Raw genomic sequence first — 27,611 nt, 5'->3', positions numbered from 1 at the left:
TGTCTCCCTTTAGAAAACTGCAACAAAAGTGAAAAACCTCCCTCAGAAATTTAAAACAGAAACCATGTTTCCCATCTTAAATTAGTGAAAGTGCCATTGTACTTAAATAAGAAAGCATGCGATTGAGGAACAGATAGGTCCGGTTTTATTAACAACATCATCTGAGCTGCTGTACTGCTCTTGCAGGGTTGCATATAATGGCCAGCTCATCGGCATCCACTGCAAGTTACCGAAAAAAAAAATATATAAAATGAGTCATAATTAACCCTCTTCTCCAAACGTCCTTCATATGCAACAACATCTACATCTAGGTTTATATCATACATGTATTGTTAAGGTTATAGGTAAGAATTGCATTGTAATATTTTGGAAATTGCACTCTCGATGTGTTACCCTACATTGCAAAATAACCAGGGAATGGCCCAAAAAGTGAAAAAAGCAGGTGGAAGCACAACAATCAGACAGCATTCCTCGAGTTAGCAGGTAAGCTAGTAAAGTTGCCTGTCGATGATGATCCGAACCCACCATTTGTGGTTTGATTTAATGGTTCAAATCAGCACAAAAGAGCAACCTCCTTCTGAAACCACTGAGCAAGACGATGGCGATAAAGATGAATTATTAATATAACCCTTTAAAAAATATCAAAATAATTACAAACAAATAATGCCATTATATATTTGTTCATCTATTGCACAACCTTTTCCCCTTTTAGAGAAGAAAATGCTTTTTCTTAATTATCTGAAATGAGTTTTTATTCCTTTTTAGTGGCATCTCTCCCATTCTCCAAACAAACTGCTAACAAGAGACTGGTGGTTGGATGAATTTGGTAAACGTTTGAATTTCCAACTACAGAAGCACCTTTTGGTTTCAAACTCACTTTTTTTAATGTGGCCCTGAACTCATCAGCGCTGTTTCGCCATCTAAAAGAGTCAAAGCGCAGATGCGTCCTTTAAAAACAAGTGGTCAGCAAATAATCCAGACATTCACGGGCCTGTCTGCTCCACGCTCACACACACATACATACATACATACATACACACACACCCTGGACCTACAGCACACAACACTTCTTAATAACAGAGACATCGGTTTATCTACACATTTACAACTGAGACGCATCAGAATTTGTACAATAAAAGAATTCGTGGACCTACGTTTCTTAGGTAGCTCATTTTATTTGCCTTAAAAGGAACAGTTCAGCCCAAATGTAAATTTCTGTCATTATTTCCTCACCCTCATGTCATCTCAAACTCGCATGCTATTTTTAGTGCTGGGTAATAACTGATTACATGTAATCTGGATTATGTAATCATATTTCAAGTAGTGCATGCATACAAACTATTATTAAAATAAAGAAAACAATAGCAGTAGTTTATTTGGAATTTATTGATTCTTATTTATCCTCTTTTTAATTTTCCTTACTAATTGTCATATAACTTTGATTGAATATTTAAAAGCTGCACATTTCAGAAGCTTTCATTCTCAATACTGACACAATTGTGCAAAAAAGACAGAATTATTAACTTGCTGCCAATTCTAAACGACAACGAAAAAGTCATAACCTAAACACTCCACTTTTTTGAAAATAGGCTCAATTACAACTGTCGAATTTTAACATTTTTAATCACATTTAGCTGAACTACGGGTTCAGCGGGGGCACTTTATAAATCATTGAATCAGATTAGACTACTAGCATCTCACTCAAAAAAAGTTTAGATAATGTAAAATTATGTAAACTTTTTCTTTTTTTAATTGAGATGCTAATGGTCTAATCTAATTCAATGATTTATGCTAAGCTAAGCTAAAAGTGCTCCCGCTAGACCTGTAGAAGAGCCCTTGACTCTTCTGTAGTTACATTGTGTACCAAGACTGGCATAAAATAAAAAGTAGCTATTTTTAATTGCTCAGTATTGGGCACTACTTTCAGGCACTGCATAATAACCATGGTAAAGCTGTAAAGTTCCTTGGTCATTCCACCAGAATAAGAGTATCATTCCTAGCTAGGTATGGGTATCATTAAGGTTTTAACAGTATTACTACTTTTATCGATACCACTTATCGGTTTGGTACTTTAACGGTTCTCTTATTGGTACGTTTTTCATGAAAAAACAAAAACAAATTGAACGGCATTAACAACACTTTATTTTAGGATTACTTTTTAAATGTAAAATAAAACAAAAACAATAATTGTAAAACAAATTCTAAAAAATCCTGTAAAAAATGTACTATGGTTTGAAGTAAAATTTTACTGGAGTAAAATCAACATGTTTGCCTTTTCTGGCAGAAGTCAGAATCTTTCTTGGTTTATTGTGCTCCCTGCACTTGAAAATACCCTCTTAGAGTTGCAAAATGTAGTTAAATAATCAGAAAATGTTTAAGATTTTTCATTCACACAAATGAGTTAACAGTGTTTTGGGAGTTAACAATGTAAAAATAAGCTGTTATAATGTCTTAAGCATAGTTTATTATTAGGCTATATTTGTAAATACAGTAATGTAAAAGCAATTTTAGTGTTTAAGATTTATCTAGGCTACTGCAGAAAAAAATACTGTTTTATAAATGTTATGTTAATTTAGAGAGACTTTATGTGATTGACTGCTAGCATAACGATGTGGATGATGTATCTTTAGCTAGGCACTCAAAAACTTTTCATTTGTTTTTCTGCAGTCAATGCACTTTTGAAAGATGCATAGTCAGACTGCTTGCGTATACGCTTATGCAAGAAAACAACTTGTTGTGTTTTTTGCAATGGGCATTGTCACTGTACATTTGGGAAATACAACCCGCTTGGTTCTCTCTGCAAGCTTACGAGATGTGTCACGAGCTATGTGTGTGCGCTTAAGCCTGTCATTAATATTTTAATAAACTTTAATATGTAAAACTGTCCAAAATATGAACAAATGCAAGTGATGCATCAAAGTTTGATTTAAAAAAAAATCTTGAATGGTTATAAAAATCCTTATAATCATTAAAATAATTAGTTTAAAAACACTGAACGATATTAATGATATGACTTAATTCCCGAAACTTTCTACTTCTCTATTTATCCATCTGATTTTACCGTCAGTTTCTTTTGACCGCCCTCTGTCATTTTAAAGAATATCACAACGGCGAAAGCGGCAAGTATAAAATCCTCGTCCGCGATGTGGCACCAGGCGAAAGTATAAATCAAGCTTTAGCCCAAGCCTCCACTGAATGCGCACACTGTGAAGACATGCTCACCGTTGTACTATTGGGCGAAATCACGAGCATTTCTCATGTGAGATTGCCAACTGTGCAGACGAATATCAAATATCGCAAATTAGAAAAGGTTGGTCAGTTAAATTATGCTACTGTAAGTAATGTTTATTCAGCAATAATTCTCCAGTACCGATAGCAGAACCATTAACGTCAGAGCTAATCGATAATTCTGTCTTTTATAATTTAGCACGGATAAAGTGCTAATAAAGTTTCGGTACCCATCCCTATTCCTAGCCATATTAATCTAGAAAATAGTAACATTTCAATTTCTGTCAATCTTAGTAAACAATGACAGAAGAGTCGAGCTTTAAATAGGAAAATTATCTCTTTTCTTTTTTTTTTTCTTTGAGCGAGATGCTAAAGGTCAATGACTTATGCTAAGCTAAGCTAAAAGTGCTGCCATCAGACCCAAAAACTCAACTCAACTTAACTAGGGGAGTTAAGTTAAAATAAGCAATTTCCAAAATAAGTGGATGTTCTTTAACACGTAAACTCAGAAGAGTGACATTTAACTTATTTCACTTGACCTACATCTAGAAAAACTTTATCACGTGGCAGAAAAAGAACCAGAAAGTTATAATCACTTCAAAAATAGTTTAGAATTTTTGAATGGCAGGGCAAGTCACTCTAGTCTCACGGGCTCTGCGCTGGTTGGGAAAATTCCAAATGGAACCAAAACAATTGATTACAATTGGCTTAAGATTGGCTATCAGAATTCAGGACATTGCAACCTGCAGAACCTGGGAAGTTTAAAAAAAACAGTTTTGAATATGAAGACAAATGAGATTTTAGAGCTAATCCCTTTGATTTAATTTCAGTTCTTGCACAAAACTACCATAAGAACTTTGGAAAAGACCACATTTAGTATCAGTTGTTTAAAATCTGATCTTGAAGCTTCACAATTGATCACTGTAAGTAATGCGCTATGATTAAAACAACAGGAGTCAAGTGACATGAAGGCGAGTCATTAAAACATCTCCAGTGAACTTTAACTTCACAAATCTCACAATTTCTGACCTAAATCTTCCACAGCGAGTGCATAAAGCGCAAAAAAAGTCCAGAAGCGGCAAATGTGCAAGTATTACTGCATATCCCAATGAACCCTTACGCTTTCAGACAAGACGTCACTGTAGGGAACTAAAAGCTTTGATAGTTGCAGATTCTTCTTGCACTAATAAGACACCACTAAAAGACTGATTTGCTTGATACTGTAGTGTCATTCCTGAATGACGGTATTATTACTGATCTGGCAATGATGTTTAGCTTCACAACCACTACCTTCTCTGTGACTTGACCTGCATCCTCCAACAAGGTAAACTGCTACAAAATCCCAAGTATGCCTTTCTCAACTTCAGCCGTTCGATACTAACTAAACAGCACAAAGAGCCAGAGCTTACAAAATGCATACTGCAAACACACACATACACATTCGTCTTTAAACACTAACCAATAATAATAATAAAAAAGAATTAAAAGTAATTCAAAACAATGAATTGTAGAGGTCTGTTTGCATCTGCACTTACCACAACATATAAAGTTGCCACATATTTTGCATCCCAAAAGCGAACACGTATCTACATTTGATCATCGCACACCTATAGGCTACGTTGTTAGAAAGTGCTACGACTTTTTAAACCACCGCATGCTGTTTTACGTTGTTCGGTGACCATCCTTCGCTTGCAAAACCGAAACTCGTGAACAGTCACCAATCTGATGAGATTTGCAAAATGAAACAGGCATGCATAAAAACCTGTGTGTCAATGGCGGCGTGTTATTGCACTTTCTTTTTATTTTTTAATATTCGTAAACCTTTTTTGAAACGTTCGCTACGCCGCAGCAGAAATACATCAGCCTCCATATTCATCTCCCGGGCCACAAAGCACGATGGCCCTGTAATACCCATGTTAATCGAAGCTTGGAGCTTACTCGTTCGCTTAAGTGTGTATATATTTACACATTTATATCTCGACTAAATCGTATATGAGTCGCAATGACTAAGAGAATCACGTAGCAGAGACTCCGTCTGGTTGAGATGGAAAGTACTTGAAGGTAGATGAGTAGAAAAACGATACATCGAAAACGAAAGAAAGGTTTGGTTTTAAGCTTCAGCAGCCGTATATGTACTTGAGTCGCAATCCCTCGGCGCTGTGCTCAAAGGAATCGTCTATACACATAAGTTAGATTTCCGATTGTTTCAAATACAATGCATACTGAATGGTATGGTGGGGGGCCTCAGCCTGGCTGTTGGAGCCCCCGGATAAATAAATGGATTCTTCAAACAACACACTTATAAAGGCTCAAAAAGAAAACAATAAAATTGACGGGTGAAAATCAAATGAAGTGCTCACATATTTAGATAAAAAGGATTAAATAGAAAAGAATGCATCCAAAAGTGCAGCGGCTCGAATTGACGACGCTGCGTCAAGAACCTATAGCACGCTAATACCACCGCGATCTGGTTCCTCGTTCCCCCGCACCACGTCTCTCATACTATGGTCTCGTCTGCTGTCTTTTTCAGCAGCTTTGTGGAAAGCAAGGAATGCTGGGTTGAGTGCGCACCCTTGGTGTCGGGAATGAGCAAGCGGACTTTCTGATTGGTTCGTCTCCATTCTGAGTACAACTGACAGTGGTAGCGGAATGAGACCTGCAAAACAAGGACAATTTATTTGTACATTTTTGATTTTAAGGTGAGATTGCTCAAAGAAATAAACATGCTGGATTTCTGAGTGACATTTTACACTAAAATCAGAAGTAAAACTATGAAAAACAAAATTAGGAATGTTCCGGCCACCCCACTTTCCAGTTCTCATGAAGATATTTTAATATAAGTTTATTTACAATTTGTTTACAAAATATTTGCATTTATTAGCAATTTTTGTATTCATTAGAATTTATTTGCATTTCAGTAATGAGAATGAGATATTTTGGCATTGAGGTAATGAAAAAATACTGAATACTGAAGACAAGATTTGTCATGAGAACATTCATGAGAACAGGACTCTTTTTTGCATTACGGTAATGAGAATTAAATCTTTATTGCATGGTAAAGAGTGCAATAGTTTTCACTATTGTAAAGAGAACAAAAATGTTAGAATTACAGTAGAACAAAACGTTTTGCATTTCTGTAATGACAACTTTTTTTTTTTTTAGGATTGTAATGAGAACCAGATATTTTGCAATAAGGTAATGAAAACGTGTTTTTATTTTTTCATTCTGGTAATGAGAATGTAATATGTTTCTTGAATTAAAGTAATGCAAAAACAGAAATAAGAATTTGTAAAATGTGTGTCAGTTACCACAATAAAAAAAAGTACTATTTTTAATTTTCCTTCAGATTTTAGGGGAACTTTTTTTTGCATTTCAGTAATGACAATAAAACGTTTTGGCATTGCGGTAATGAGGAGAAGATTTGTCTTGAATTGCAGCAATGAAAACAAAATTTCATTGTTTTATGTTCATGAAAACAGGATATATTACTGTAAAGAGAACAAAAATGTTTGCATTATAGTAGAACAAGAAGTTTTGCACTTCAGTAATGATAATATGATAATTTTTTTTTGCAGAATTGTAATGAGAGACAGATATTTTGCATTACAGTAATGAAAATGTGTTTTATTGTTCCATTCTGGTAATGAGAATGCAAAAAAAAATATAAGAATTTGTAGAAATGTGTCAATTATCAAAATAACAAAACGTACTATTTTTAATTTTCCTTCTGATTTTGGGTGAATTTGGGGAATTTATTTGCATTTCAGTAAGACAATGAGACATTTTCACATTGCGGTGATGAGGAGATGATTTGTCTTGATTTGCAGCAACAAAAACTAAATTTCATTGATTTATATTAATGAGAACAGGACATTTTACAGTATAGTAATGAATGCAGTATTTTTTTATTGCAGTAAAAGATTGCATTATGATAGAACAAGATGTGCATTAATCACTGATAATGTGATTTTTTTTTTGCTGGGATGTAATCAGAACAAGATATTTTGTACTGTGATAATGAAAATGTGTTTTTTGCATTCTGGGAATGAAAATGAAATTAGTTTTTTTGCATTAAAGTAATGCAAATAAAGAAATAAAAAGTTTGCAAAAATGTGTGTCAATTACCACAATAACAAAAAGTACCATTTAAAAAATTTCCCTTCTGATTTTGGGTGAAAATGGAGCTTAAAATTAATCAGTTTAAGAATAAAACTACACATCTGCAATACACTACCAGAGTCCAGAGGACGTAGATGGTGAAGAGTGCGATGGTCAGAGCGATGAGTCCAACCGCCTCCAGACGACTGTTGAAGTGCAGGTGGTCTTGTGCGCCCCGTAGACACAGCCAGCCTGAAATGGCTGCCAGGGGTGTTATAAACAGAAAGCACACCATGTCACAGAAGAGGGTGCGCTTCTCGTTCCGAGGGCCTGGGTCCCTGAGCCACTGTTGAAAAATAACAAGTGGTTATCGATAATTAAAATTAACATCAGTGCCAAAAATATCATCATTATCCATTTTTTCCATCCACCTATTTATTTCTTGGAAAAGCCAAAATAGAAAAATATTGATAACAGGTTGTACAATATTATAGGTACTGGCCATGAGGCGTTTAAATATTATGCACTACTCATTAGTCAAATGACTCAAAGTTATCAGTTAAGATAATCTAGGAAAAAGATTTGAGATGCACATTTGAAGATAGAACTGAGGGGAAAAACTGCTGAGTTTAAAATGAATGTTTGAGGATGTTAGAACATGTCTTATACAATTTAAAATTATGCAAATATAGCAAAGGGTTTAGAGCAGGCTTCAAAAATAATCCAGAATCCTAGCAATGCCAAGAAGAAGCAGGCGACCTATTTCATGTATTATGGCAATGCCTAAAGGACCAATATTTCTGGAGAGAGATGCATGAATACCTTGTAAAGTTATTGCAGACCCAGTATGACTTTTGCCCAGGCTTTTATAAATGTGTGTGTATGTATATATGTTATCTATCTATCTATCTATCTATCTATCTATCTATATATCTATATATCTATATATATATATATATATATATATATATATATATATATATATATATATATATATATATATATATATATATATATATATAGTCATCTATTCTTGGAAACCCCTGACCCTTACATCACATGAATGAAAACTGAATCATGCTAGTCAGATGGGTGATTGTCAAAAACTGGAAATCTTCCAGAAAACCTACAATTTTAAAATAGATCTCAAAGTTAGGACGAGTGGCAGCTTACGAAAATAACTTCCCTAAAGTTTACATGGAAGGATTAAAAAATGTATTTTGATAAATGGGGAAACTTTCTGAATTTCTGTGACCCACAATGCTAGCAAAAATAACAAGACAAAATAATAATTATGGCTATGATATTGGTAACCCCCTTCCCTCTCTTTTTGTATGTGTTTTGGTTTGGTATATTTACTATCTAACATCACTTACATTTATTATTTAATAATAAATAATTTTATTACACATATCAATGTATATGATGTTATTTATTTATTTTGTATTGTTCTGTTTTTTATGTTAATGCTCTGTATTTGATAATAATCTACATTAAAGGTGCAGTAGGTGATTGTTCTCAGAAAGTTTTTGTGCTGGTTGAATGTCTCTTCCCACAATAGTGATGATTAAAGTAAATGATCTAAATGTATTTATATGTACTTTTATATTCTGGGTAAAGCATAAAACTAAAAAATGTTCATCCAATTAAAAATCAGTGAGTAAATAAAAGATTCTTTCAGCAACCTAAAACATGAACAAACTGCCATGTTTAACTATTATCAATCACTTTTTGGACTATTATGAACTCAGGAATGACGGAATTACTTTTTAACAGAGGCTACATGTGCTGGTGAAGATTAAAGATACAGATGAGAGGTTTGCTCTGACTGTGGGCTATATTGCGTGTTGTTTTTGAACCCAAATAAGGACTAAATGTATGCTGTGTGTAGTTTATCTGTAAGTGGTAACATATCAGAGATTGATCTGCAGTAATAATCAAATCATGTTCATAGAAAGGATAATAATGAACATTTATACACAAGTATGTATGTGTATAAAGCATCTGTTTTGTGAGAAGTGCTTCTCATATGATACGTGAACGACCCGTACAGCTTCATTTTGACATTTCCTCAAGTGAGACTGATATCGACTGAAACTTTCTGTTGCACATCACGCCCACCAAACCATTGGTACCCTTTTGCCAGTGGAAACGCAAGCCTGATAAAGGTGACCCATACTGTACCACTCAGTGGAAACAGGCTATTAGTTTGTCTATAGTCATCGGATCGGCATCTATTCGGTGCAAATTCGCACGTTCATGACTTAGGGAGATGTGGCTTTAGACGGCAGAGGAGAAATGTACATTTTCAAAATTATGCTAACGTTAGCATTCTGGCAGATCACCTACTGCACCTTTAACTGCAAATAGGAAAATAAAAAAAGTTAAAATCGTAGGAAAAGCCACAATATGTTTCCATCCTAGATGGAATATCACATAAAACATTTGCAAATAAAGCCCCGTTTCCATCCAGTGAATCAAAAAGTACAAAATTGTCACTTTCTGATTATTTGCATCAAATATCAAAGAGAAAAATTTTATTTTCTGCAGTAGGAGAAGCCACTGTGGGCCTTTTTTCATATATAATAAATGATTACTTCTCAGAAGATGAAATGTAATGAACGCGTGATGGCTTTTGGAGGCATGAGACCAATTTTTTGGGAGTGCTGCCACTCAAAAACATATGGAACAGAAACATTGTTTTATACACAGATGTTTTACGCAATATTTTAAACAACTTCGCAATTCTTTGGATGCTAACATAGCTAATGTTAAAACAAAAACAAAAAAACATAGCTAATGTGATGGGCAATGGCTGATCTGACAGTCAAAGTTCTTGTTTACATCTCATGTAAATGTAAAAGCGCAATGGAAAGGTGAGGCAGAGCCATGCAGACGTGGCTGAAGGCATTGACCTTTGTTACCTCTGTGAGGGGTCGAGGCCGGCGCTCAATGGTAAACTCCGTGTGGCACAGCTCACAGTAGCTGGTGTTTGAGGAGGAAAGCCACTTCTCCAGGCAGCTCTTGTGGACCGTGCCCAGCGTGCCTGTGCAGTCGCACGGGGACAGGAGACCCTCGCTGTTGCACACGTCTTGACCCTCGTGACAGATTCGACAAATCGGCCGATCACTAACAAAGGAGAAAGAACTGCTTTACATCTATGCTACTTCACTGAGTGCGTCATCACCTGGAATTATAAAGCTCTGTCTGCAATCTAACAGTTTTGAGATTAAAGTTGAGCTAAAATTATACAGGAAACATATGTGGGGAATTAAACATCATTTATACAAGAAAATAAAAGAGCCTAAATGTACAACATTAAAATCTTTTAAAACTGCAAGTTGGAATGTTTGGAACTGATGAAATTGGTAATATAATGTTCTATCTTGCAAATTAATTGAACCAATTCTAAAGAAACCCAAACAGTTTATTTATGTTTGAATAAATGTGTTACATATTTGTTAAATTTAGTGCTTTTATAAAACACAGTGTTAAATATTTTGCCCAATACACACATTAAATTTGGTTATGAATATTCAGAATAATTTATCATCATAGAAGGAACCATAGTATGCCTTTAATTTGGTTTTGAAAGGAAACTGCTACTGTAATAGCCTTTCTTCTCTCTAGAGATCAGTACGATGAAATAATGTGATAATTATTATTCTCTTAACTTGCTGAATTTTTGACCTTAGGCTTTAATATTGTAAAATTTAAATAATAAGAATTTAAAAATTTAAAAAAAGTTTCAGCAGTTTCTTCACATGCACAAGCATATATACTTCAAAATATTTCCCAACTCAAAATATTCTAATTACAATGCATGCAACAACTTGTCATTAAAAAAGTGTTTGTTTTTTTATTTGATACTATCCAACAAGGAAAAATGTTACTACTCAGCTCACTAAATATGCATAAAGTCATAACAATAAGTCATCTTTATGTAGAAGTGTGTACAAGTGCTCCATACTTTGGCTCATCTTATGTGAAAATGTATTCCTTTAATGTTTTTCAATGCAGTACTATAATATTCGATCTGCTAGTGGCATGAATTTAAACTCTTTTTGGCCTCTGATTGGTTCTCACATGTGCAGTCAAGGTGCTGATTGGCTCACAAATAGAACATCAATAAACAAAAATAAAACCAAGTTAGCCTTCAACTTTGCATTCAAAATCTTTTTGTTTTCTAAAGAACATAAAAAGGTCCAAAACATACGACTTAACAAAAAAGAAATGAATAAATATTTGCATAATGTAAACAAGTATACAGTGGTGTAAAAAAGGGTGCTGATTTGTTTTTTCTTTTTTTAAAAGAAAAATTTAATTAAATTTACATTATTTGTCTCATTTTTTTTCAATTTCTTTGTTTCTCTGCATGATATCTAGCTTTTGAGGATCTTTTGGTATACATCACTTTCCAATTTAAGTAATTTCTGGATTGCAAGCTGGTGTGGCAGGAATCCGGCCAGGGTGTGGCTATAGAAATTGAACTGGGGTGTAATAAACCAGAAACTGAAGGGGGCAAACACACAGGGCTACGTAGTTTTGTATTTTGTTTTCCCTTTATAATAAAAACCACATGATGTGTTTACTTGTGTCATCGTTGACTAATATTTAAATTTGTTTGATGATCTGAAACAAAGGGGGTTAAACTTTACTTTACACCACTATATGTGGTAAAACTTTGTAATTCCAATGTGATAATTTGTCAAAAATGTTTGCAATGCATCTCTCATTTGCTTCGGTTTACCTCTGGGTGCCCAGGGCTTTGATAACAGTAGATAGTAAGCGTCCATCTTTGGCCGTGACCTGGGTGACATACTGGGCCCGGCGGTTGTCAGCCTCCTCCACGGTTTTTGACAGGGCAGCGTTGCCAGTGCAGTCACACAGGGAGCCTGGGAGGTGGCAACACTCCCCTGTGGTCATTTCGGGGCCGTCCAGGAGGGCGGGAGGCAGGGGACCGCCGGGGGAATCAGGGAGCAGCCTCGCTCCCACACCTCAAGCCACAAAGACCCTACAACTGCAGAGAAGAGGAACATCATACTGTAAACAGGTGAAAACAATGCTGCAAGTTTGAAAGCAAGCTACTTTTCCATTAATCAACACTGGACATTTGCATGAACCAACTGTGAAATCGGTGTAATAAAAATCATAGACACACTGCAAGAAAATGCCAGTTCCACACAATTCCTTCATGTTGTCCTAACACAAATTTAATTAATTGTTTTGACACATTTAAGTGGATTGAACATAAAACAATTAGGTTGTCCCAAAAAACTTGAGAATTGTGTTTTCAGCTCATTTTAATTAAGCAGTTTGAGCAAGCAGTGCATAAAATTATAGACTGCATGTATTACTATTGATAGCTTAGATAGTTAAGGAATTAACCATTTATTTAAAGAATTAACTATTCATTTTTTACCTTTGAAAATGTAACTGTAGCCATTACATTTCATTATTTAAGGAATATTATGTGTTCAATACAAGTTCAGATTAATTCATATCGTTTGCAGCAAAACACTGATTACCACTGAACAATTTCTACCCCCTAAAACTGAAGTTACAATAAGACAAGCTTAAAATGAATACAAATCTGGCAAACTTGTAGCTAAATAATAACAATAGTCACTGTTAATATATGGAATATGATTTAACATCACTTTAGTGTGGAAAAATACACTAATAAAGACAACTTGGCTAATATCAATATCTAATAATCTCTTATATTTGGAAGCCAATAACTAACATATAGAATAATAAATGCAAATCTTGATAAAATTGCTTTTCTGACCCAGATAACTGGAGAAATGGATAACTAATGGATAACTAGTTTGCTATGAGGGAATGATGTGCAAAAAGAAAGCCCTGCTCCCAACTCAATATTCTGTTTCAATAGGAAGCAACATACTGAAATAAAAGTCTCAGCAACTTCCAGTTCACGCAGACTTTAAATTACGCAAAAAAAACTAGTCAGACTTACTGTCACTGTATGTGCAATTGTGCAACTTGTTTTTGCTTCTTTACAAGTAAAAAAAAGAGAGAGAGAGAGAGAGAGACAAGCCTGATGGTAATTAACCTTACGCCATATATTCTGTCTGGAGTTTTCAGGACGATATTTTACTTTTACATTTCTTTCTAAACGTGCTCAATGTGGCCTCTGTTATTGTGAAACAGTTCACCAACATCATTTATTACAGAAGACACTCACTAACATGTCATTCAGTCTGTTTAACAATTGTTTCAATACCAAAACAAATCTTGTCAGGCCTATTCATTCATTCATTCGTTTTCTTTTCGGCTTAGTCCCTTTATTAATCTGGGGCCGCAACAGCGGAATGAACCGCCAACTTATCCAGCATGTTTTACGCAGCGGATGCCCTTCCAGCTGCAACCCATCTCTGGGAAACTTGTCAGGCATAATTAGAACAATAATAATTTAATGACATATTAAAAAGACATACTGTACTGAAAAATCACAGAGCATCCCCAAAGTTTGTCGCCATTTTGCTTATATCCTTCAGACTATCGAGTTTTTTATAATATAAAATATAATAAAATGTATTATGATGATTTGTTCTTTTAATAAGTACAGATCAGAAAAAGCATGTTGTTGTTTACATTAATGCATCCATTAGACTCAATGGCGACTGAACATTATTTCCTCATATTTTGACGTTCAAGCAGACACTACTATGAATTTAATATGCTTTCTCTGTGTATAAAATTCCTTTTGTCTGTTTAATCTAATGCAGAGACTAACGTGGAACATCTTATCTTTCATCTATACACAAATGTGGCTTCGTATAAATAATTAGACAGCAGGATATAACAACAATGGCCTAGCTTTATGGTGCACATAAAAAGGAATCTTTTTTAAATATCTTACATTAAACAATGATAATGGAGACAGACACCGTCTGGCAACAAAAATAACGTGTTCCACACATATATTAAAAAAAAATCATAATTGATTTAGCGGTGTGCTTTATTCCAAGCTTTGTGTCAGAAACTTTAAGAAAAAGAACATTTTAATAACAAACTTGATTTGATGGAAATGCATAACTTAAAATAAAATAATTTAATTCTGCGAATGCTTTAAAGATGCTTTAAGAGTATGGCGTATTTCCAACTGAAAAACTGAAAATATTGAGTAGGGGGCAAGGTTTTATTTTTGTGCCCCTCTCATCTTTCATTTGCAAACTAACAGTTGGAGAGGATCGCGTCTAAGAGTATTTTCTCAAACTGACATCATCAGGATTGTCGTTCCTGAGCAAACACAAATGGTCAAAGTTTGGTTAAAGATTATCAAAAACACAACTTTTTTTTATTATTATTAGGGTTAACTTGCACTGATTAAATGTTCACTTTAAGACTAACAATGTCAATTAATTAACTAACAATTAATTTTTCACATTAATATTAAGGTTGTGTTTAAAATATATATATTTTTCGCTTTGAATATTTTTTTAAAAAAATGAAGAGTTTAATATAATTAAATTAAATGAGATTAATATGAATAATTTTCAGATTAGATGTTCTAATAATCAAGCATTAGATTATTCTCATGAACAATATACTTTTTGGTGTGGGTATTTAAAGGAAACCTCAGTATTTAAATGAATAAAAAGGGATAATACCATTAATAACATAGCTAACACAATCAGAACACTCCTTTGAAAGAATATGTTGATCAGTAACAATATGGTTTTGACTAAAAAATATTAAAAAGGAACAGTTCACCAAAAAGACAAAAAGAAACAATAATTTTACTTCTAAGTAGTACCAAATATTCAGGATTGTCTTTTTTCCCCTGTTGAACACAAAGAAAGATGTTTAGAAGAATGTTGAAAACCATTGACAACCATAGTATGAAAAACAAACACCATTACAGTCAATGGTTACCGGTTTCCAACATGTTTAGAAACATCTTCTTTTGTGTTCAACAGAAAAAGGAACTCAAACAGGTTTGTGACAAGCAAAGAGTGAGTAAACGATGACAAAACATTTTGGGTGAACTATCCCTTTAAGTTAGGTGGAAAAAACAATGTGTAATTCAAACTTTACCACAACACATCACTAATGCACTGCACAACCAAGCATATTAGTGCCAATTTAGACTAGTATTAATTAAATAAGACACCAAAGAAACATATAAATATAATGTGTTGGCTACTTATGTTTTAAACACGTATACTGAAGGATGACAACTCGAAGAACTTTAAAATATAGACATTTTCCATCGTCCATCAACATATAACCGCCACAAACACGAACATATACTCGAGATATGTGTTTTGGTCTGATCCATCAAGCTGTCTGTCACTGGTCTACAGGGTGGGCCTTTCACACACCACACAGGCTGCCATTTAAACACCAACTTCATTTAACACAGCGCTAAATATTTCATAAATCTACACGTTTGGATCAAAACAAAGAGATTTGTCGAGCGTTAAAACAGCGAGTGAATGTGAAATAATGCAGCTGCTAGTCACATTAGCCGTGTAGCAAAATATGCCACCAAATCCTGGGATTAGAGATTAAAACAGCATTTCTTGACGTCTGATCCTACCTTCTGATCCTCCATGCTCAGGTTATGTTATTGAGGGTGAATTCCGTTTAATGGTGGCGCTTGTTGAGCAGCGACAAGGTTAAATTACAACGCTTGTTTTGGGTTTGATCCGTTCAGCGAACGACTCGGCTCGGCCTCCTACCGACGCAGTGTGCGATAAGAGCGTAGAGGGAGGCGCTTCTTTGCGCGGCGCTGCGGCGGAATTTGCGTAAAAAGCTTTGTGAATCGTCGTCGTCCGAGAAGTGTCTATTGTTATTTGTAAGGACGGTTCAACGTTCGTGAGTAGGTTTTATGTGTGAGTTGATAGAAATACGACTTGATTAGAAGAACGCTTTAGACTGAAATGTTTGTTTGTGTTTAGTTTAGCAACAAAGCAATGTATAGATGCAAGTAAGTTTCGTGCTTTGGAATATTTTTTTACCAAATAAAATATATAATTTATTTATATTTTGTATCTAAGAATGTGTTTACATGTATTTTTAATGCATTTAAAATGTAACCATTTGACTCAGATGCTTGTCTTTTTCGTTTAATCAGCAAACTGTGTGTTTTTATATGATATTTGCACTTTTATTCCCCATCTATTTATTTACCAAACTAATAAATGTTTCTTGGTTCCCACTGCCAAATACAGAATTTGAACCCTACATGAGCTCATTTATCCCCTTTTTGACTGTGATACCAGCACAAATTGTGAAAATTATCCATAGAAGACAAATAAAATTTTTATTAATTCAAGTGTCCAAATGGTGACTGAGGAAAGTTGGATGAGCTGGCCAGTTTGTTATTTGCCTATAGGCAGCAGTTTTTATTTTAAAACAAGTTTCATCAAATTTGCATTTTAATTTTTTTTTTATTATGGGTGATAATAAATTTGTATTTAGAAATAACTTTTTTTTTCATATTTATTTATTCATTTTTTAAATGCTATAATCTCATTACAATATTTATTAAACTGAATTAGCCTACAGCTTAAATCTAAATTTGTAAACAAAAACTTCATAATAAAATAGTATGGTAAGCACATTGACAACATTGTAGGAAATATTTCATGGTGCATCAAAAAAGTGTGGTTCACCGTCCGACAAGCAGATCCAGCAAAGATTAGTTCTTAAAATGTACTAAAATGCACAATTGAATAAAAAAAAAATCAGGCGAATAACTGCAAAAACTTTTTCAGAATAAAGAACCACCCCTTTCAATAGGCTGGCTATGGGCCTGTAATTTGTTCTAACATATTAAGACATGTCATTTTAAAATGCATTTTAACATTATTTGCATGATACATTTATTATTTTGAAAACTTCAATGGTTCTTTTTACCGTTTATATTTAACAGTACTAAACAAATGCAAACAATACACAATATGCATCATTTAATCCATCATTCTTGTTTGCTTGTTTGAGTTTTTTATTTTTTTTTTTGAGTAAAAAGCATTTTTAAGAAATGTAATTTAAATTTTAATGGTGAGAACCTTTTTTTGTCTTTATTTTAGCTATAATGAACAAAATGAGCTTTTATACCCAACATAATATAAATAGAATTTTCAGCTTTGGTATAAAGAAAAGCATCCACTTTTTTTTTTTGCATTTAACCCAATTGATCAAGAAATTCCATCTTACATGCTCATGAGGGTTATGTGAGGGATTATGGTAACTTTTTACAACTTTGACCAAAAATTACGCTTTTACTTATGATTAATATTTTAAATTTCATCATTTTCAAATTCATCTTTTATCATTTTTACCAAAATGTAGTAGTCATTTTTTATTTTATTTTTTCACTCTTTAGTATGCATGTGTGTGTGTATTTATATATATGTGTGTGTGTATATGCATGCATGTATGTATGTATGTATGTATGTATGTATGTATGTATGCATGCGTGCATATATATATATATATATATATATATAAAATGAAAACACACTTAAGTAGTCACAAGAAAGTGGACACCATCGTTTTTTTCACATCTGTGGTCCTCACTTCTAACTAAAACTGAATTATTCTTTAAAGAACTTGTGATATGAACACTAGAATGGACCTCACTTGATTAAAGTCAACCATACTCTATAGATTCACACAAACATGTTGAGCAATAGAGAGTCAAAAAGGATTCATGACTGCAACTGTGACAGTAATTTGGTTTATTTTTCCATTTCAATGTAACCTGATAAAAGGCAGAACAGCTGTTGTGACTTCATGGATGTGTAAATGTCACATAACCACACTTGAAAAAGGCATCTTAATCACAGTATGGGAAAACATAAGGCATTTCCAAAACTAGCCGTATCACTGAAAGTCAAACAATCGAATATATATAGAGACTTTTTCACAGACCGGTGAAACAACTGACCATCTAAAACACTGCGGACCATCGCATTTCCCCGCTGCAGAGCTATAATCTCTCAGTGATGCAATGAATAGTTAACATTTTTATATATAACTGTTATTTGAAGAATTTCTCATGAAATGCTTAATAGACGCATTCAATAACTGCTATATATATGGCAATCTGAATTGCGCAAAAAAAAAAAAAACACACACACCCATCAGTCCTGGCGTAAAATATTGCAGGATAGGACTAAAGGTGTGACAATTGAAACGTTTAACAAATTGAAATAAAGATAACAGCAGCCCTCCTTTGGTATCCATGCAATCCAGACAAGACGAATTCGCAATTTATTTATTTTATTTATATATTATTTATGAAAAAAAAACTTGCCCTTTCAAGCCCAAGTCAGGGATCTGGCTCAACCGACAGCAGGCGTTTAGTGTGGATCCCAGAGAATAACCATCAGAGGAAGCCAAAGACACACTGATCCCTCACCATCCCTTTTCCGTAGGAGCGGATCACACGATCAGCGCTCGAATTATCACTTCCGAAAAAAAAAAAAGTTTTGCAAACCAGATGGTTGATGATAGTAAAGAAGAAGAAAAAAAAAAAAAAAAAAAAAAAAAAGACATACAAACAAAGATCCCCCCCCAAAGAAAGGAAAAGGAATGTTACCTAGAGATTCACGCTTCTACGGGACGTCTAGAATTAGCGTGGAAATCACGACGAGGTAAAAAGAGGAGAGAGCCGTAGCTGTAGCACAACACACAGGAGCGAAAGCGGAGATAAATAGAGGGGAACTGAAACCCAAGAGTCGGGGTGGAGCAGGGGAGGGGGGTGTTGGGTCACAGGTTCTGACAGCACTGAAATTTGTTGCCCTTTAACCCGTCAGTAGTGGGCGGCACGCTGATGTCCACTACGTTATTGCCAGGAGACTCGTCGTGCCCAGGCCTGTCGGCGATCTGTTTCTGTGACACAATCCGATAGATTTCTGCAACAAAAATCATATTAAAAAAGTCATATTTAATAATAAATAAATAAACAAAATAAAACAAAACTTAACCCTTTAAAGGGCCCTCATTGAAATATTCAACTGGGGGTTTATTACAAGATTTATTTACTTTTATGACTAATAGAAGTGTGTGTGTGTGGGAATGAGAGAGTGTATGGGTGTTTCCTAGCATGGTGCTGGGTTGTGGCTGAAATATGTCAGAGCAGTTGGTGGTTCATTTCACTGTGGAAACCCTTGATGAATGAGGGACTAAGCCAAAGGAAAATGAATGACTTGCAAATATAATAATATGGCAATCAATAAGGTTACCACATATGCTTCTTCACCTTAAAAAAAAGAATACAAATATTTCATAGAAGTAGCCTAATGGGATTATTTAGTGTTGTTTGGTGGAAATAATTACCATTTTAAAAGGAATGAACAGGATCAAGAAAATTTCAAGGTGAAAGACTTGAGTTGGTCAAGCAGATTTGTTTTGCAAAATCCAGTCAAAAGACTTCTGGGCGACAGATTTCCCTACATCCATTGCACAGCAGGATTCAGCTATGCAGAGTTCAGCCCCGATCAGCCCCAATTTTGACTTGCCGGCAGGTTTTGAGAAATCGCCGACAAATGCCGGAACTCACAGGCAAATCAGTGCTTGTTTATGTGAGTAACAATCACACAATGTGAACTATCAAAGACGTGATCTGAGAGAATCGCAGATGAGTTGCCGGTGCCTGTGAGATATGTGGTATGCTAAATATCTGGAGCTGTCAGGGATTCAAATCATGCCGTGTGAAATGAGGTTTGACTGAAAATATCATCGGTGATCGCCGACAGCCAATGAGAGAGCAGCATCCACTAGTATGGGTATCTGCAGGCCAGCGGAAAATGGAGGGAGAAGTTAAATCGCTCATTTTCTGTTTATTTGGCCTCATGAAATGGAGGAAAAACGAGTGGAAATTTGGCAGCAGCACCCGTGTCTGTTTGACGTGTCATCTGAGCAATATCACAACCGGGTCAAAAAAGAAAGTTGAGGAGAAATCGCTAATTCTCTTCAAACCCAGGTGAGCAAATATGTACATTTTCCACCTCATTAAAAGCTTCTTTCTCGTTATTAGTTAAAAACAAAAGATATACGACGTGTTTTTGGTTGTGAGACGTAGTTTGGACGAAGTTGTCTGCAATTCTTCCTATTGTAAAGTCATGCAATGTGAAAGCCCCTGTTGCTGATCCATCTTGCAGTGTAAACAAAGCAGCGACAAAACGCTAGCCCAGATAGTCATGCAGTGTGAAAACATCTGAAACTTGATTACTTTGAAAATCATGCAGTCTGATCTCAGCATTAGTGTCCACTAAAGCACTTGAGTATATGATTTCAGTTGTTTTCTATGAAAGTGCTGCATTTTTAGAAAGGCAGCAGGGTGACGAGGCACTGGGCGTCCATTTTTACACTCAGTGCTTCATTAATCATGTGCACATCACCATGACCTATATGCTATAGACCAGGGGTGCCCAAACTTTTTCTTATAAAGGGCCAAAAACCAAACTTGATTGAGGACTGTGGGAAAAGTTACATTAAATTCGCCATGGGAAATCTCCTAATTTATTCGCTAATATTTAAAAATAACTAGAAAATGTTGCTTTAAAACATGATGCAGTATTATTTTTAACATTTTATAATGAACATATTATAGTAAAAACATAAACAATCCCATTTATAACACAATGCAGCTCAATACTGAATACGCTAGTCGAGCTGCACCTGCCTTGACCTTGATTTGCTCACCGATGTCTTGTGCATTGTCCTCTATCTATCAACGGACAGTATTTCCATTTTAAAAGTCTGATTCATATGAAACACAAATGTTTTTTGTAGCTCCTCAATTAAATAAAGAAACTACAGGTTACATTAAATTTGAAATTGTGATCTCCATCAAGGACGTTTGCCCCAACCAACTCCCCATCACTCTCCGTTTCTTCTCAGATGGGATGGTGGGCCAAACTAAAGGTTACCATGGGCCAACTTTGGGCACCTCTGCTATAGACCATTACAATGTGGTCATGTCATTGGCCCATGAACATTTCCTGCTTGTTATCAAACTATTTCATAATTATAACAAGAGGCATGCAATTTAATCATAATTCAATGTTAAAACAGCTTTCATAACATTGTTTATTAATATGTGGCTCTTTTTGAATTCTTGGAAGTTATAGAAATGAAAAAAATGTAAAACAGGAAATACATTGGGACCATTGTTTTTGTTTACGTCCCTTTAAAATGGTCTATAAAACTGCAGGTTAACTAGGTTTATATATATAATAACATTTGATTGCAATGCAATAATGTGCACCTTCTGTAAAGCTGCTTTGAAACAATAATTATGGTAAAAAGCGCAATACACAAACTTGAATTGAATTGCTGAGTGCTAAGCTTTTTTTAAAATGCTCACAACGAAGCGATTTTGGAAGAGCGCTGACACTTTCAGCTGCGCAAAATGCTTGGGTAGTATGAATGTTATAAAATGACTTTTGACAGAGAAACTTAGGAGGGCCAATATCTAGTCATTTCAACAGGAAAGGATGCAATGCAACTGATTTTGTATAGGGTTTGCTTTGGCCATGATGGAAATTCTTTTAGACTTTTCACAAACAATTAGGGACAAAATGTAGTGACTTCAACAGGAAACAATGCGACAAGGAATTTTGCACAAGTTTGAAATATTTCTCTAAATATATTTTGTGACAGATTTGTGTTAGCCACATTTCGACATGGTTCTAAAATGACTTTATGGGATGACTTAGGGAAAAAATCTCTAGGGGAAAACCCAGTTAAAACAACTTCCAGGCCGGAGGGGGACATCAATGATTGTGGTACATTGATGAGGAGTCTGACTGACCATTTCTCTGCTTTAAAATACAGCTTTCTGTCTAACTCAAATAGGACCAGTATATTTTATGGTCCACGCTTCAGTCACCCTAAAGGAAATCATATTTACATTGTCTGTAGCAGTCATCCATCTGCAGTACTAATCACCAAATATATAGGGCATTTGAATTTGTGTAACATTTACTTTTGAATTTACCTGTGGGAATGAATTTTCACCTTCTGTACTTGCCGTAGAGAGGTACGGCACACAGCACATTTTAAAGAGTTTAAACAATGCCCCTTTAGTTTTTGGTTCATACCAACAGAGTTTACCATTACTCATTGTCATCTATTAACAAGCATTTAGGTGAAACTTCAGTTTGAACCATCTGAGATGTGATTAAAATTGACCAATTTCAGCAACAGCAATAGCATCTTGAAGGGGACAGGACGCGTCAAATTTTAGAGCAAGCTTTGAATCTTCTAAATACAAGTTGTTTAACAGTTTGGAGCACACCATAAGAACTTTCATCTTCATTTGATGGGGACTTTAACCCTCATTCTCATTTTTTATTCCATAAACTTGGTTAGCAAAAAAAGAAAAATAAATCCGTGGGGTGGGGGGTGGGGTTGAGTAAAATGGTTCTTATAGATTTTGCATCAGTTTGCATTAAATTGGTTGAAAAGTGACTTTTCATAGCAAACATTTTGGTAGCAAGTCATTTTAGTATGAATCAGGTGAGTTTTTGGCTTGGCTAACTACTTTATGCAAGCAAAACAAATCAATGCACTAAGGCATTTAATCTGAGGTCAAAATATATTTTCATATCACAAGTAACCAATCAGAAAAAGGCATTGCTAACAAAAAAATACACCTCCATTGGTGATCAAATTTCAGCAGTATCACTAATTCGACCCTACATTTAGTCAGAGAAAGGGCCCACCTGTTAGTATGTTTTTAAATGCCTCCTCCACATTTGTGGAGTCCAAAGCCGATGTTTCAATGAAGGAGAGATTGTTCTTCTCTGAAAGACACAAGATGAAGGATATTTTTTGTAACATCAATACATTCCCAATGACTTAAAAACACAGAAAAACTCCTACCTGCAAAAGCTCTGGCCTCATCGGTGGGCACGGCCCTAAGGTGCCTCAGGTCGCTCTTATTGCCCACCAGCATGATGACTATGTTGTTATCCGCATGATCCCGTAGCTCCTTCAGCCAGCGCTCCACATTCTCGTAAGTCAGATGTTTCGCGATGTCGTAGACTAGAAGAGCTCCAACTGCACCCCGGTAGTACCTATATAGGAAAGCCAGGCAAATTATTTACAGAAAAATTAGATCATATTCATACAGTAGATATAAATAGATGTTTGTTGACACAAATTAAACATTCAGCATCAGTTCTTGATTCACTTCAGTAATTAAGCAACACTGAATATATTAGAATATATTTACTTTACTTTTAATGACTATACACCAATAAAACTTATGTTAACGAACAGTGAACTGGAAAATCTTTCTCCACCCAGTTATGTACATTGGATGCTTGATCTGATGCAGTCTATTCAAATAGAAAAGATTAGGTATACAGTTTGTAGTAATACTGAAAAATTTGACACTATTTGGCAACCCTTGCTCCCATGTTTTAAACATTTATCTGTATTGCTGTACAGCCTAATGTGTTACCTTTATAAATCTTCTTATAATAATAATAATAATAATAATAATAATAATAATATATTTGAGTGTGTGTTTTGAGTTTTTTATATTGTTCTTAAATGCAAGCATATGTTATTGTTTTGTCAAATTCAGAGAGAAAGAAAATGTGAACTAATTGTTTTCTGCTGCTAAATTGGAACAGTTGATGTCTTCTGATTCCTTGTATTTAATAATGTAACTCTGACTAATATGCATCAATAAACACAGAGTTAAACTAAAAATTTATTAAAATAATATTTAAAAGTGCAAGCAATAACTAACTACTTTATAAAAATCAGAAAAATTTATTGATTTTCTTAGTCATTAACAGAACTTTTACAATATTGCAATTATTACGAACACTAAAATACGATTTTTAATTATAAGTTTGTTATGAATACATAATTATTAGTTATAAAACTATAATTGCATTTTCAATAATAGTATGATATTAGCAATAAAAATACCCTTTTAATGAACAATTTATCATTTAATCATTATTATTAATTATATATTATGTTTAAATAAATTTTTTACAATATTACCATTTTAACAACACCATAAAATATTCATACTACAAAATTAAATATACATTTTATTTATGAATAATTATTAGTTAATAAGTTCATAAGTTAATTAGTTTATAATTGCATTTAATAATAGTATATTAGCAATGAAAAAATACAATTTTTAAGTAATTAATAATTTAATAATTATTATTAATTATATATTATTTAAGTTTATATAGTACTTTTACAATATTACAATTATTAATAACACTATTAAGTTAACATAATTTGAAATATTAATTTACTTATAATTTTGTAACTAATAATTGTGTATTTCTAATTGCATTTTCAATAATAGTATGATATAAGCAATAGAAATTCCCTTTAACGATTTTTTATCATTTAATCATTATTATTAATTATATATTATTTGTGTTTACATAAAACTTTACAATTTTTAATAACACAATAAAATACTCATACTAAAATGTTTTAAATATAACTTAAGCACAATTATTAGTTATATAGAATTATAATTGCATTTCAATAATAGTATGATATTAGCAATAAAAATATTTAATTTATTTAATGAATAATTTATAATTTAATCATTATTAATTTATAATATATTGTTTACATTTATAGCACTTTTACAATATTACAAATATTAATAACACTATTAAATACTTATACTACAAAATTTCAAATATAAATTTACTTTATAATTACATAACTAGGTATAAAATTATAATTGCATTTTCAACAATGCTATATTATCAATAAAATGACCCTTTATTTAACTAGTAATTTAGCATTTATCATTATTATTAATGTCTAATATATTGTTTGTTTATATAGAATTATGTTTGCATTGTTTATTTAATATTTTACATATAATTAAAATATAAAATGTGCTATTACTATTATTTTAGCATCAAATAAATAGAGCGTTTTACGTCCTATACTCACGCTGATGTTATTGCTCTGTAGCGTTCCTGTCCTGCTGTATCCCAGATCTGAGCTTTAATGGTCTTCCCGTCCACTTGGATGCTGCGGGTTGCGAACTCCACACCAATGGTGCTCTTGCTCTCCAGGTTGAACTCGTTCCGAGTAAAACGGGACAACAGGTTACTCTTCCCCACGCCAGAGTCTCCAATGAGAACCACTAGAATACATTAAATAAAACGTCAGTCTGTTGTGAGCAGGACTTCAAGCTTGAAATCCCAAAGACGCATTATAGCTGCTCTTATGAAAACCATAAGGAAGATGTACAGCCATCACCATATGGAGTAAAACTTGAAAGCAAACCACAAACCAAAGTGTGCACCCAAAGCAAATTCGATGGCATCATTTGAAAAGCAGAAGCTGAGGAGATTAGTCAGTCATCCTGGTTACTTCTACACGAGGCCACAGAGATAACAGAAAAGCCGTAATCTACAAACACACACTTCCACTGTCGCTTATCCTTTATTCCACAGAATCCACACCATAAATACTGAAATACAGGCCTAGTCAAAGTATATAAAGAGTGGTCAGGAAATGCGTTAAAAATAATAATAAACTGCTTTACTGTGTCCTCTGCAACGTGGTCACCATTCATTTTCTTTAGATGAAACCTAAAGTAATTCACAAAACTGGTGTGGATAAAGTGGAGAACATTTAAACACTGGTAAACAATTTAAACAAAAAATATTTACAATGACCACATTTGTGGTTCTCACTCACATTGCTAAAAACAACACTTTTGAAAGGGTTGGTGTAAAATCAGGAACCCAGTGTGGCAAGAAACAAGAAGTATGTGAAAGAGGAAATTTAATGTATCTAACTGGTGCAAGTGTGTATGTGTATATAGATATGTGTGTGTGTGTGTGTATATATATATATATATATATATATATATATATATATATATATATATATATATATATATATATATATACACACATACATATATATATATATATATATATATATATATGCGCACATATATATGCGCATGTATGTATGTATGTATGTATGTATACACACACACACACACACTTATTTTTATTTATTCCACAATGTCATGTCTTGGATGTCTTTAGAATTTCAGAATGACGTCATTATCATGCAGTTGTCAACTTTATATTACAATTAATCTGTCGGCTTCGTGATTTAACATTTTACGATGGTAAAAGTCCTTTCATTGTGTAGTTAACCAATTTTAGTCCGTTTGAACATTAAGAAAATACTATGGTGTAAGAAACGACAAAGTTTCATATGGCCTAGCATTCCAACCACACAATATTAAGCAACACATTGTTAAACGACTGGAGAAGTTGCTCGTTTTTTGGCGTAGATGATATAAAACTAAACACATTTAAAATTAATCTGTTACACCTCGTTCATGGTTTTGGTGCTAGCTTATTACATCAAGTTTAACGTTATTTAGTTCACATTAGCATTCTCAGGTTAGAGAGCTAACGTCACCAAGCTAACATAATGCTAACTACATTAAGCAAATGTCATGACGATTTAGTGAATACAGTCGAAAGACAATGCAGATTTTGAAAAAATCTCTTCAAATCAGTTAATCTACTTTCAACATTTGATTCGTCGAAAGTCACCGATTAACATTTCGATAGCTAATGTCAGTGAATTAGCATTTCAGCTAAACCAGGTAGCCACAGTCATCAGGAAACTTACTGTTTTCTTTTATTACAAAGGAAAATAAAAAGCGTTTATTATTCTCTTTTGTTCTACATAAAACCACTGACCTTTAAATAAATAATCATATTCGTCGTCACGGGTCCCCATGGCTGGTTAACCGCACTGAAATGTTGTTATTTAACAACGGATCTCTCCTGAATTTAGCGATGTCCGATTCGTGAACGAATCGTTTAATGAGTCGGATCTTCTTAGTGATCGTTTGAACCGATTCAAAATCAACATCCAAATGATTCATCCAAGAGGCGACAAATGAGGTTTCCGACCAGTCTCAGACCTTCATAGCATACACCTTGGCGGGCCTTGAAGTGTTAAATTTTACAGATCAGGTATTTATTATTTATTTATTTATTCATTTATTTGATTCAACAACTATGGGAGCCCTCAGGTTTAAACTTGAAACATCAACAGAAAGACCGCCACTAATGCAGAAGAAAACAGTCAGACTTTAAGGTTACCAAAACAATTTTTCTGAGTGGATAAACTTGCACGGTTAAATTATTTACTTTAAGAAATATGTAGGCTAGCAAAAAAAAAAAAAAAAAAAAAAAAAAAAAAAAAAAAAAAAACACTCTAAACTGATTTCACGTGGACTTTATTTTAAA

At 33.9% G+C, this 27,611-nt stretch overlaps 2 protein-coding genes across 3 annotated transcripts; both read right to left on the bottom strand.

The window, feature by feature from the left end:
- Positions 1-1,746: 1,746 nt before the first annotated feature.
- Positions 1,747-16,032, bottom strand: marchf2 (membrane-associated ring finger (C3HC4) 2). Its single transcript, XM_056447665.1, has 5 exons — positions 15,896-16,032; positions 12,077-12,346; positions 10,251-10,455; positions 7,463-7,672; positions 1,747-5,884 (listed from the first exon to the last, which is right to left on the bottom strand). Exons 2-5 carry the CDS (start codon positions 12,250-12,252, stop codon positions 5,726-5,728), a joined length of 750 nt encoding a protein of 249 aa, XP_056303640.1. The 5' UTR covers positions 12,253-12,346; positions 15,896-16,032; the 3' UTR covers positions 1,747-5,725.
- Positions 16,033-18,026: 1,994 nt separating this feature from the next.
- On the bottom strand, positions 18,027-27,189 carry rab11ba (RAB11B, member RAS oncogene family, a). 2 transcript variants are annotated; one of them, XM_056447693.1, is made up of 6 exons: positions 27,057-27,125; positions 25,871-25,916; positions 25,270-25,465; positions 23,197-23,390; positions 23,037-23,117; positions 18,027-19,220 (listed from the first exon to the last, which is right to left on the bottom strand). In XM_056447693.1, coding segments are annotated over exons 2-6 (618 nt in total). In that variant the 5' UTR covers positions 25,872-25,916; positions 27,057-27,125; the 3' UTR covers positions 18,027-19,074. The 2 variants fall into 2 exon arrangements, with proteins under 2 accessions (XP_056303668.1, XP_056303667.1); XM_056447692.1 differs by lacking the exon at positions 25,871-25,916 and having other exon boundaries at positions 27,057-27,189.
- Positions 27,190-27,611: the final 422 nt, after the last annotated feature.

This window comes from Danio aesculapii, chromosome 22 (genome assembly GCF_903798145.1).
Source record: "Danio aesculapii chromosome 22, fDanAes4.1, whole genome shotgun sequence".
Lineage (NCBI taxonomy): Eukaryota > Metazoa > Chordata > Actinopteri > Cypriniformes > Danionidae > Danio > Danio aesculapii.
Note: the sequence above shows the minus strand (reverse complement) of the source record. Positions and strands in the feature narration are given on the sequence as shown.